This window comes from Schistocerca cancellata, chromosome 5 (assembly GCF_023864275.1).
Source record: "Schistocerca cancellata isolate TAMUIC-IGC-003103 chromosome 5, iqSchCanc2.1, whole genome shotgun sequence".
Taxonomy (NCBI): Eukaryota; Metazoa; Arthropoda; class Insecta; order Orthoptera; family Acrididae; genus Schistocerca; species Schistocerca cancellata.
The window spans coordinates 518,869,519-518,882,649 of NC_064630.1; the positions used below are offsets into that span (position 1 = coordinate 518,869,519).

Genomic DNA, 13,131 nt, shown 5'->3' on the forward strand with positions numbered 1-13,131 from the left:
GACATTGGTGTTGACGTTGGCGTCGGTGGGCAGCTGTGGAGGCAGGTTAGCACCAGTGAACCGCAACTGGTGCCGGTGGCATCAGATGTTGTTTCCATGTCGGCATCACTGCAATGTGTGCGAGAACTTTATGTTCCCCCCACTGGATCTTCTTAGCTGAATTACTCTCATCATATCTCTTCTTAGTCTAATATGTCGAGGTCTTCTTTCCATTCTTTTAACATTATTACTTCCTTTCGTCTTCCCTTTTGTTGCAGCCACAAATTTTTCCATTTTTGATTTTTGGACTTAATCCAATTACACAAAACAGTTCTCTTGTCTTGTTATATCTGGTTGCTATGGCAACACAACATATCTTCTTCTTCGATATCTTCTGAAAATTCTTGTTTTTTCGCCACGCTCTAACACTTTTTAGACAATAGAATGTGTGGAGTAAATATACAATCATTATGTTTTCACAAATTAAAAATTTATTGGAGTATGCAGAATAACATTCTCGCATTTCACATGTAAATATCTCCATATTCTCGTTTTTCACTCATAATTCGAGCTTTAGAAATGTATTAAATTATCATTCATAAGCGAGTTGGTTTAGGAACCACTTGTAATTAATAAACATGTCTTGCTTCTAGCAAGTACAACACATGAATTACAATTCCTCACATCCAACTTAGCCTCACCAGCCTTCCCCAAGTCCCTTCCTCAGAACACCAAACTTTCAGCAGAAGAAGGAATAGCCATACAAAACCTCAAAACTAATCCTGATTTAATCATCCAACCTGCAGACAAAGGATCCACCAGATTGCTATGAATCACAGCCACTACCTAGGAGAAGGCCTCCACCATTTATCTGACTCCTCCAACTATAAACCCTGCCAGAGTGATCCCATCCCAGAAGTCCAACACAACCTACTATCCCTGCTTAATGCCTTAGGTCCTTCCAGAACCTCTCCCCTTTATTGATTTCCCCGCTCACCCCTATGACACCCATCTTCCAAATGCTCCCCCAATCCACAACCCCATAAATCCTGGATGTCCCATTGTGGCTATCTATTACACCCCCACTGGAAGAATTTTTCAGCCCTCATTGACCAACATCTCCAACCCACAGCCTGTAATGTAGCCTCCCAAGTCGAACATATCAACCGCTTCCTTCACCAACTCTCCCTCGTCCCCACCCTTTTACCTCCTGGATCTGCACTTATCACTGCTGACACCAACGTCCCTCATGCCCATGGTCTTACCATTATTGAACACTACCCTTCCCAACATCCTTCAGATTCCAAAACTCACTGCCTCGTTCCTCGTACACCTTACTGACATTATCCTAACCCAACAACAACTTCTCATTTGGCGGGAAGATATACAAACAAATCACAGCCATGGGCACCCACATGGCACCCTACTATGCCAAATTGTTTATGGGCCATCAAAGGAGACTTTCCGAGCCTTCCAAAATGTCAAACCCCTAGCCTGATTCAGGTCGTTGATGATATCTTCAAGACCTGGGCTCAGGGCCAAGACACACTATTTTAATTCCTGCACAATCTCAACATCATCTCTCCCTTCTGTTTCACCTGGTCCTCCTCAACCCAATGTCCCACCATCTTAGACATTGACCTCCTCCTCTCTAATGGCTACATCTGCATCTCTGTCCACATTAAACCCAAAAGCTACCAACAGTACATGCATTTCGACAGCTGTCATCCCTTTCACACCAAAACGTCCCTTGCACATAGCCTGCCCACCCAGGGACAGCATATCTGCAGTGACAAGAACTCCCTTACCCAGTATGCTGAGGATCTCACCAAGACCTTCAAAGGGAGGCACTATCCTCCATCCTCCAGACCCAGTCCACAACCAGATCTCCCATGCCATTCCCCCCCCCCCCCCCCACACACACACAATCATCCCACCACCCCCAACAACCAGCCACAAAGCACAAAGCAGTGCCCCCTTCATCACTCATTACCACCCCGGACTGGAGTAATTGAGCCACATCCTCTGCCAGGACTTCGACTACCTATCCATTGTGCTCTGAAATGAAGAACATTATGCCCGAGATTGTTCCTAACCACCCTAAAGTGGTTTCCCATTGACCACCCAACTTCCTCAACATCCTAGCTATCCCTTGCCACAACGATCGTGTCTCCGTGGAAGAACCAAGTGCAAGACCTGCGCGATCCACCTTCCCAGAACTTCCTATTCCAGTTCTGTCACAGGTTTATCCAAACACATCAACAGCCGGATCACACGTGAAAGCAGCCTTTGATATACCAGCTGTGCTGCAATCACTGCACAGTTATTTTATACAGGTACGACACGACTACTAAGCAGCTGTCCAACACGATTAATAGCTACCGAAAAACTGTGACCAAGAGCAAAGTAGACCACCTTGTAGCACAACATGTAACTGAATGTAACATGCTTGATTTCAATGGCTGCTTCACTACCCAAGCCACCTGGATCCTCCTCTTCTCCACCAGATTTTCTGAACTGCGCAGATGGAAGTTATCCTTACAACACATTGTCCTCTCCAATTATTATCCCAGCCTCAACCTATAGTAACATATTGTCTCCTCACCCTTCACCCAATAGTTTCCACCCTATCTGTCCTATCACCTCCTCCCCATTCTCATCTCCCACCCTCTTTGTTTGTCTCCCTCTGCCAATACAGCCAACCTTATTTTCCCACTCCCCTCCTTTTTCACCGTTTTCCCCCCTTCCATGCCCTACAACCTCCTGACGCTGTGCCTGTTGGCATTCTAGTCTCTGCATACTCCGCCAGACAGTGCTCGCCTCTTCCTCCACCTGTACACTGCTATTCCTTCCTCTTCTCCTTCCCTGCCCCCTCCATTGCTGCTTCCATCCCACATGATAGTTGCATTTTGGGCCAAGCTGCTGGAGTTGATAGTCATGTGTGCGTGAGGTATGTTTGCTTATGTGAGTGAATGGTGCATGTTTCTCTTTTCCCAATGAAGGCTGAGGTTGGAAGCTTATGTGTAAGTGTCTTAATTGTGCCTGTCTGCAACTTAGCGTGTAATCTTTGCGGAAAGTAGTAATCTATCATTTCTTGAATTGTTTTTAAGTAATGGGGAATATTAAACATGAAGCATCATTAAAATATGCAACACTGAAGTATTACAAGATATATTATTGAAATTTGAGGGTTAAGCAAGGTAAGGAACAGGTGATTCTATTGTGTTTTAATTTTGTGTTGTAGTATGTGTCATTGTGGCAGTTTGTGGATATGTAGCTGAGCAGTTGCATCATGTAAAGCTTAAAGGTGGAGATGAACTCAGCTGTAATTGATCTTTTACAACCAGCTGAGGATTTTGAGCTGAATGTCTGTTTAACTCAAGTGCTTCTAACAGGCTTAGTTTTCTTCCTTTGTTGGCTATGTGTACTACTTGTGCGTGGACTTGGTATCTGTGTCCCCTGTTCAGCAAAGATGGAGATACAGTTTGTTGCAGTCATTGCAAGTGATTCTGTTAACACTGCTGTTACTTAAAAAATCTGTTTTGTCCTTGCTATTGAAAAGGATATGAGCTGGTTAATTTGTTGGATAGCTTTCCTAAATAAGAGATAGTACAGTGTTCAGTTTAATAGTTTCTCAGCCAATGTCAAGACTTCACAAAATTTAGCATTATAACCATTTAACCTGTAATATCGTGTAGTTTAATTATTTATTATGCTTAACATTTTACATTGTGCAAAATGTAATTTCAATGTTAAGAAACAAGTCTGATGCACAAAACTCTATGCAAGTGGACTGTATCTTGCTTATAATGTTTGGTTATCTAATAACTAGTGTACCTTCCAGACACTAGTCAGTTGTTTCCTGAAGATGGTACAATAAGTTGAAAACTAGTTTGAAATAAACAAAATCAGTAGAACAAAAATAACATACTTAAATATGGAACTGTTCTACCAAGAAGTAACATAAGAATCCATAAATAAAATTACTGTTTACTTTAGCAATATATTTCCCAAAATAGCTCAACTTGCAGATAGCATTGCTGAGTCCTGTAATCGGCTTAAAAATATTAGTTACTTGCAACTCATAGAGGAGTCTTTACCTGATGATTACCTTGATTACCTACATTTCCATCCCACAGCTACTATCTGCCAGTAAGAAGACATCAGTTTTCTTTAGGCTTTCCTTCCACACCTCTGATAATGCTCTACGCACTGTACTATTGGATATTTTCTGAAGTTTTTGTATTTCTCTCTCTTTTGCCCATAGTCTTCAAAGTGATGAAGCAGTTAGAGACATCTAAGAGTGAAACTGTCAGACTTGTACTAGGGCCTTAATACTTTACTGTCTGGGAAGGCTTCACTAAAATTCAGTTAAATGACTTACCAGTAAACTACAGCTAGCAACTGTGGGAACTTCCAATGCAACTATCAAATTACCTTAAAATATGAAAATAATCTGCACTGTTGGCATTATCGTGAAATGAGATAACAACCAGCATACCACCAGAGCTTTTTAAATCAGTTTAAAGTACAACAACCTACTGGAAAATTACACTGATGTTTTTTCACATTTATTTCCATTCACAATGAAGCTGCAGCATTTCCCACACTTATCAAATGTGCTTTAGTTCATAAAAGAATAATTATTTCATGGTGAAAATTAATTTCAAAAGACCCTTTTGATGCCTATATTGTTAAAATATGGCTAGCAGGTGTTGTGAGATATGAAGTTGGAAACCAGAAATATTCGAATGATGTCCTGGTATTTTCTCATGATATATATATAGACACACACACACACACACACACACACACACACACACACACACACACACACAAGTTATCAAGGTTCTTGTTAGTATTTACATAAATCAAAAAATAACACAACAAAACTTAATCTATAGCTTAGGTAGGAAAGATTTTTGTATTCCAAATAGTAAACATCAACAATCATCTACCTTTTACATTTACAATAATTAAGTTTAGGTCTTAGAAAATAAATTCCATACAGTGTGGGCTCCACTACAGACAAGATTGTTTACCATAACATACTGACTCAGGCTACACAATTAATCTTGAATTACAGGAGAATCAACACAGAAAGTCCTTTCAGTTTTATGTACTAAAAGCTTCCATTTAACGTGGATGGTTTAGCATACTGGCTAAACCAAAAATTAAAGTCAAGCCGTAGTCGTAATTGGGCTAAATGAGCACCACAAGGATGAGACCTCAATGTGGAGAACAGCTGCAACAAGACTGACATCGAGTGATGAAATTCCTGTTGCATCTTTGAGATATTGGTTTCATCAAAGGGGTTGTTCTGCTGCTCAGCACAAAATGACTTACTAAGATCAAGAAGTGTAGATATAGTCTTGTGAACAGGATTGTCTTCAAAGCCCCTGGTCCGGTAGCTAACACTTTGAGTATTATCATCCACCTGAAACAGGATGACACAGTAGTATAAAAAAATTTCAGTTTTAATATTGTCAGTATATGATACGCAAAATGATCTCGTTTTATAAATACCAGAGGTTGCACTGATATTTGTTAACTTAGAATTAAAATAAAAGGAACAATTTACTCTGAAGGAACTGTCATAGCATAATATAAACAGTATAAAGGACTGGAGATAAGTAACCAAAATGCTGTCGAAAAGTCTCTCAGCTGGTGCTGTGGAGGTTTGGGCTCATAAAACCAGATAAAATTTCTGTCACTGGTAGTAGCACACAACTGACATGTCTGTGTTATCTTAGGAATTTTCCCTTGTGTGAGACTGCTTGTACAAGATTGTGTGTCAATTTAAAGTTCTAGATTTGCATATTTTACTGTACGCATCACTACTTCTGTGTAATCTTTTACTGATTGCATCAACACCCATTCCTGTTCCAATATATTGCGAAATTTTGAACATCTGTGAGTGCTGCAATAAAATAGTACTGTTATCATCAATTGTACGCTTGAACTCAACTGTGTTCTTAAAATTTTTGAGGACAGTAGACCTATCCTCGTTCAAAACAATCTTTCTTTAATTTCATTCCACAATTACTTGAGAAATAGGTCAGCTTCAGAATTTTCAGATGCTTACAAAGCTATATTTTCATAAGTATTTTAATTTGTAGCAAATCAGCATTTGTCATTCACAGTTCAGCCAAAGTATACATCAGCCCTGAATTTCATTGTATATCAACACAAATAAATGAGCATTTTTGAGAATTTTTGGAAGCTACCGATGCCCTTTGCATAATCTACGAGCAATTTGTAACAAATCAGCATTTGTGATTTAGTTACTGTGACAGATTTTCTATCATATTGTGTTACATCTAGCTTTTCCTTAGAGAGGAATATATTATCTGCATTATAATAAATTAACTCTTTTTTGAGTTTTCTAACAATTATAATTAAAATCAAAACTTTTAGGAAACTAGTAATTTTTACCATAGGTTTTTGTGTTGTCTTAATAGAAATCTCATTCTATGTATCTGCTTCAATTCTTATAGGGAATTAGCAACTTTTTAGCTCAGCATGTTACAAGACAACCATCATATTTAATTTAATGTTATTTGTTCACTGCCTTGTAATACATAGCACCAGCCAAAATGCAGGCCCACTGTGAATGCTGTTCTCAAGCATGGGACGAGCTGGTTGACATTCATAAGCAGCTGGAAATTGCCCTGACTACTGTCAAACAACTGTCAGCTGCTGTGAATCGATGTCTTGGAAAAGCTCCTGAGAGTCGTATACCTGTGATACCTGCACCAAAGGTACCTCAAGTACTATACTCTCCTATGGATACTGTCTCCTCTGCAGGATCTATCATTATCTGTCCACTATACTGCAAGTGGTGTGCCAAAGTGGTATCCTGTACAAGGAGGACAAAGGATGCTGTACCTATGCCCCTTGCTAACAAATTTGAACTGCTGTCTTTCACTGAAACTGAGCCACTATTACTCACTTCACTTTTTTGGGGAAACCTATTTTGTCCAGTGTCAGGAGGAGGCAAACACAAAAGGGGTCTATTATTCATCGGCAGTTCAATCATATGGCGAATGATGGTACCACTTAGGAAAAAGGAAACAAGGGACAGGATAGAACACCAGGTGCACTCAGTGTGTATGTCTGGGGGCCTCATTCAACAAGTTGAAGAGGGTATTCTGGCAACCACTGAGGGAACAGGTGCAACCAACTGCAGACTGTGGTGCACATTGGAACAAATGATGCTTGTTGTCTGGACTCCGAGGTAATTCTTAGACCATTCCAGCGACTGGCAGAGAATGTTGGGAAGACCAGCCTTGCACGTGGAACTTCAACAAAGCTCACAATTTGCAGCATTGTCCCCAGAATTCATTGTGACCCTTTTGTTCTGAGGTGAATGGGAGGACTGAACCAGATACTTTGAAGGTTCTGTGACAAGCTAAGCTGCAACTCCCTGGAATTGGTGCCATGGGGTTGAGAACTGTAGGTTCACCCCTAAATATATCAGATGTGCATTACACATCAGAGGCTGCTGCTAAGGTAGCTGACTGTGTGTGGGGTAAACATACAGGTTTTTTACATTAGGTGACTCTCCATCCAATATAGATAATGATAGCTGTAGGAAACCCAGAAGTATCGGTGTAAGATTGAAAGATATGACTCCCACAGGTGAGAGTATGAAAATTCTAATGGTAAACTGCTGAAGCATTCACAACAAACTGCCAGAGTTTGAAGTGCTCCTGGAAAGCAGTGAAGCTCACTTATTACTAGGCACAAAAAGCTGGTTGGAACTTGAAAGTGATAGCGAGATTTTTGGGGAAAATTTAAGTGTATATTGAAAGTACACACACATGGGAAATGGAGGTGCTGTATTTGTCACAGCAGATAAGGAACTCAAATCCACTGAGATACAAATTGAAGTTGTATGCGAGACTGTTTGGGCAAAACTCAGTATCAGGGATGGGCATAAAATGACAACCGGATCCTTCTATCACCCACCAGACTCACCTCGTGGTGTAACTAAAAACTTGAGAGAAAACCTGAGGTCACTTGTACATAAGTTTCCCAACCATACTGTAATCATCGGCAGAGACTTTAATCATCCAACAATGAAATGGGAAAATTACAGCTTTGTTGGTGATGGGCGTGATAAGACATCCTGTGAGAAATTACTAAATGCCTTCTCTGTTAACTACCTAGAACAGATACTTAAGAAGTCAACTCATGGTGGAAATATATTGGATCTGATAGCAACAAATTGACCCGACATCTTTGAGGATGTCCACATCGAAAGTGGTATCACTGACAATGATGCAGTTGTTGCAACAATGATTACCAAAGTAGAAAGAACAACTAAAACAAGCAGAAAGATCCATTTGTTCAGTAAACTAGATAAAAAATTAGTAGTGTCATATCTCAATGATGAAACTGAAATTTTTAGCACAGGTCAGGAGCATGTAGAGTAACTCTGGCTCAAGTTTAAAAGAGTAGCTGACCCAGTGGAACCGATCATAATGGGAGGGAACCTCCATCGTATACAGTCACTGTAAAGAAAGTTCTAAAGGAACAGATTACTGTATGATAGATGTAAAACAACGTGTAGAGCTATAGATAGAAAGACGCTGACTGAAACCCGTTTGGCTGTCAAGAGAGTGATGCGTGATGCCTTCAATCACTACTGTAGCAGAATAATGTCAGATGATATATCATAAAATCCAAAGACATTCTGGTTGTATGTAAAGGCTTTTACTGGCACCAATGTTAGGGTAAAGTCTGTAGTGAATGAGACAATAATTGAAATTGAGGGTAGGAAAGCTAAAGCTGAAATGCTTAACTCCATTTTCAAATCTTCCTTTACAAAGGAAAATGCAGAACAACTGCCCCAATTTAATCCTCATACCTCTGAAAAGATGAATGAAGTATTAGTGTCAGTGGTGTTGAGAAACAGCTGTCAGATTCCATACTGAATTTGTGGCTGTTAGTCCCTCTTCTAACTATAATCTATCGTAGATCCCTTGAACAAACAACCATGCTCAGTTCTTGGAAAAAGGCACAGGTAACATGCATCTACATGAAGGATCGCAGAGGTGATCCAAAAAACACTGATTTGTTGTAGAATCTTAGAACATATTATGAGCTCAAACATAATTAGGTATCGTGAACAGAATGACCTCCTCAATGGCAACCAGCATGGATTTCGAAAACATCAATCATGCAAAACCCAACTCGCACTTTTCTCACATAACATACTGAAAGCTTTGGATCAAGGCAACCAGGTAGAGGCACTGTTTCTTCATTTGACTCGGTACCATACCTACATTTACTGTCAAAAGTATGATCATATAGGGTATAAAGTAGACAGGACACAGCATGTTGTCTTGGATGGAGAGTCACTGTCAGATGTAGAAGTAACTTTGGGTGTGCTCCAGGAAAGTGTGTTGGGACCCCTGCTGTTCATGTGTTATATTAATTACCTTGCAGACAATATTAATAGTAAAATCAGCCTTTTTGTAGATGATGTATTTATTTATAATGAAGTACTATCTGAGACAAGCTGCAAAAATATTCATTCAGATCTTGATAAGATTTCAGCATGATGCAGGGATTGGCAACTTGCTCTAAATGTTCACAAATGTAAAGTTTTGTACTTCACAAAACAAAACAAAAACATGGTATCCTATGGCTACAATATCAATGACCAAACAATGGAAAATCCAGGATGGAATGTAACGATATTATAAAAAGGAAAGTTGCCACTCACCATATAGTGGAGATGCCGAGTTGCAGATAAGGCACAACAAAAAGACTGACACAAATAAAGATTTCAGCCATTAAGACCTTCGTCAACATTAAATGTAGGCATGCGCGCAAACTGAAACCACACTGCATGCCTGAGGCATGGCCACAAGCTTTATTTGTGACAGTCTTTTTGTTGTGCCTATCTGCGACTCAGCATTTCCGCTATATGGCGAGTGGCAACTTTCCTTTTCATAATATTGTTATAATATCAATGAGCCAATGCTGGAATTGGCCAACGCATACAAATAGGTGGGTGTAACACTTCGTAGGGATATGAAATTAAATGATCACACGGATTCAGTTGTGGGAAAAGCAGGTGGCAGACTTTTGTTTATTGGTACTGGGGAAATGCAATCAATCTACAAAGGATACGGCTTACAAGTCACTCGTGCAACCAGTTCTAGAATATTCCTCAAGTGTATGGTACCCATTCCAGATAGGACTGACAGAGGGTATTGAATGTACACGGAGAAGGACAACACGAATGGTCACAGATTTGTTTAATCCATGCGGGAGTGTCACAGAGATACTGAAGGAGATGAACTGAAAGACTCTTGAAGATAGATGTAAACTATCCTGAGAAAGTCTATTAACAAAGTTTCAAGAACCAGATTATTCTAAGGGATCATGAGGATTAGATTAGAATAATTACTGTGTGCACAGAGTCATTTGAACAATCATTCCTCCCACACTCTATATGTGAATAGAACAGGACGAAACCCTAATAACTGGTACAATGTACCCTCCGCCATTCACCTCATGATGGTTTGAAGAGTACATATGTAGACACAGAAGAATTTTTCCTTCACCATGGAATCTTTACCACTTCTGTTTCTTTGAAATTATGCTAATGTGCAGTTTACAATGAGACTATATCATGCAATATGACACATTGCAAAGAAAGTCATACGACGTGATGCTTACCAGCATGAAATCATATTCCCATTGGGATGATAGGAAATGTGATATGATAATGCAATGTTACTCATCATATGACAAGCAATAAGACAGCACAAACACATTTCTGTTTTAGTTTTTCAGTTTCAATCATGAGCTCTTTTGAAGAGGATGTTATTGTGTCTTATTATTATTTGAAGCTTAAAAAAACTGAAAAAGGAAAGTAAGTATTGGGTGCACCCATACACTGCTATGAATATCAAACATAGTTCAGCTGAGGTTTCTTTGAGCTCTCCCAACTTTAACATAAATTCCATAAATTGCACAGAATGAATTGAGACATTTTCCACTTTTTGGATAAACTAGTATCAGTTACTCTGGACACTCACTAATTTTTGACTTGCTACTTCTCCTGCTGAGAAGCTACTCACTGCAATAAGGTGGGGGCAATGTTAAAAATGCCACTATGAAAAGTTTATTTTTACAAGTATGGTACTTTATTCAATGTGGTACATGTCTCAAATATGGTTACAAATTGATAAAACTATGTTAGTATTTCTATAACTTTTCAGTTTTGCAAAGCAGCATGTGATTCAACTTGAGGAGTATTCAGAAGACACATTGCTGGATATGAAAAAGTCAAATCAGTTACATTGGTTTCACAAAGGCAGGTCTCCACGTTGTCAAGAAAAATACAGCAAGCATTTTTTAAGTGAAATACAATGAAATTACTTCACTTTGATCTAAAAAAGATTAAAAGATGCAAACATGTACTGCGATAATAAAATTCTTACTCTTTCTAGAAAAAGAAGAGCGCCCTTTTCAGGTGCTTGACAGACTTCAAGTATATGTGCTAGACATTGTAATCCTTTAAGGAGGTAAAATGGCCACAAAATTTTGAAAGATCCCTCACCTTTTCTCTTACTATGGAAAAAAAATTGCAAAACATTCTGTATGCTTTTATCAATTGAAATTCTTACATAGATAAGGGATACTGCCTTAAGGAAACACAGTCACTGTCTTGTAATTTGTTTTTTATTGTTCCCTATTTCAGCCTTAGGTTACACAAATGGTATCATTACTGGTTTCAACTTATAACCTAATAATCATCAGTTGCTTTCAACGTATCACATAGTAACTTGATAACTGAACAGGCCTAATCTATTGACTGAACAGGTACAGAGTGTGTGCAACACATGTGTTCATGTGTACACAAGCTGTTTTGGCTCTACCACTGGCCACAATGGGGATACAGTAAACTGTATGCATCACATCATCCTAATATGCTCAAAGATTACATGCTAATGACAATACACACAGCTCTTTCCTAAGACTTACAGCAACAGGTTAAGGTTCAGTGGGTCAAGTCACACTTACATAATACTGAAACAAATGGTTGTTCTACAATTGGTGAATACAGTTACCACTACAGTATAACATTCCATTGTATTACCGTACTTTACTAATAATAACCTAACCTTAATACTTTCACGTTTGTTACCTTCTATGAAAGCTTTTTCATTTTAAGAACATTCATTGTTTAATATGATTTTTTAATATGATAGATCATAGGGCAAGTATGTACTTCTCCAAGTATTTTAATTGCTACTGGACAAGCATTGGTTTATGAAACTGGCCAACATATAGTGCAATTTATTTGGTACTACAGATCTATTATCTGACTGATGAAGTATATTTGCTAAAATAGGATGAGTTTATTATTACTGGACAGTCAATATTGACTTATATCCCTATTTTACACTTGACTGCTTAATAACTGAACTGTTTTCTGAAACCAGTAAAGAAATAAATAAGTCTGTATGAATGTGGCTGTGGTGGAACATTTTAACCTAGTGTTCTGAATATAACAGAGGCAGTCAAGGAAAATGAAAAAATGATGAAGCAACAAAACAACAATAAAAAATAAATATTACCATCACTGATATTATTTTGACACAGTTTTGCAAAATCAAATATAAAAAGGAGAGGTAAGGTGCAATTCCTAAAAATGCTGTAATCATTATCGCAAGTGATTTAATATTAATATTAATAATCATTATTACTCACTGGGCTCATCAAAAGAAATGTCTGACTCAAAATATTTGCCTGAAAAATTGTATGTGCTTTCTGAATCTGTTCAAAATCCTTAGTTGAGCTTATAGCTGTCTGAAGGATTGTATACTGACTTTCAAGTACATCCACTTGGAGATAATATTGCAGGTTATCTACTACAAACATCAGATTGTTGCGTAGCTGCCACAGAGCTGTCTTGGATTTATAATTCCTGTAATAAAAAAGAAACTATGTATTTGTACAACAATCAAAAAGCTCACTGAATCAATGTGCAAGTAAAAAATGTGTATTAAATGTTCTCGAAATCAACAAATATGCCACTTTTAAATTAAAGTAAGAGACTCATGGAAAAACTGAGTCAGTTACACTGCAAACCAAAAAACTGTAAATCTACAGGTACAAGTAGCATCA

General features: G+C 38.5%; 1 protein-coding gene across 1 annotated transcript in view; it reads right to left on the reverse strand.

The window, feature by feature from the left end:
- Positions 1 to 4,098: 4,098 nt before the first annotated feature.
- Positions 4,099 to 13,131, reverse strand: part of LOC126187987 (gamma-tubulin complex component 4) — a 163,279-nt gene continuing 154,246 nt past the window's right edge. The window contains exons 11-12 of the mRNA XM_049929394.1: positions 12,715 to 12,931; positions 4,099 to 5,416 (exon numbers count right to left, since the gene is read on the reverse strand). Coding sequence (XP_049785351.1) covers positions 5,102 to 5,416; positions 12,715 to 12,931 — 532 coding nt within the window. The 3' untranslated portion in view covers positions 4,099 to 5,101. The remainder of the gene's footprint in view (positions 5,417 to 12,714; positions 12,932 to 13,131) is intronic.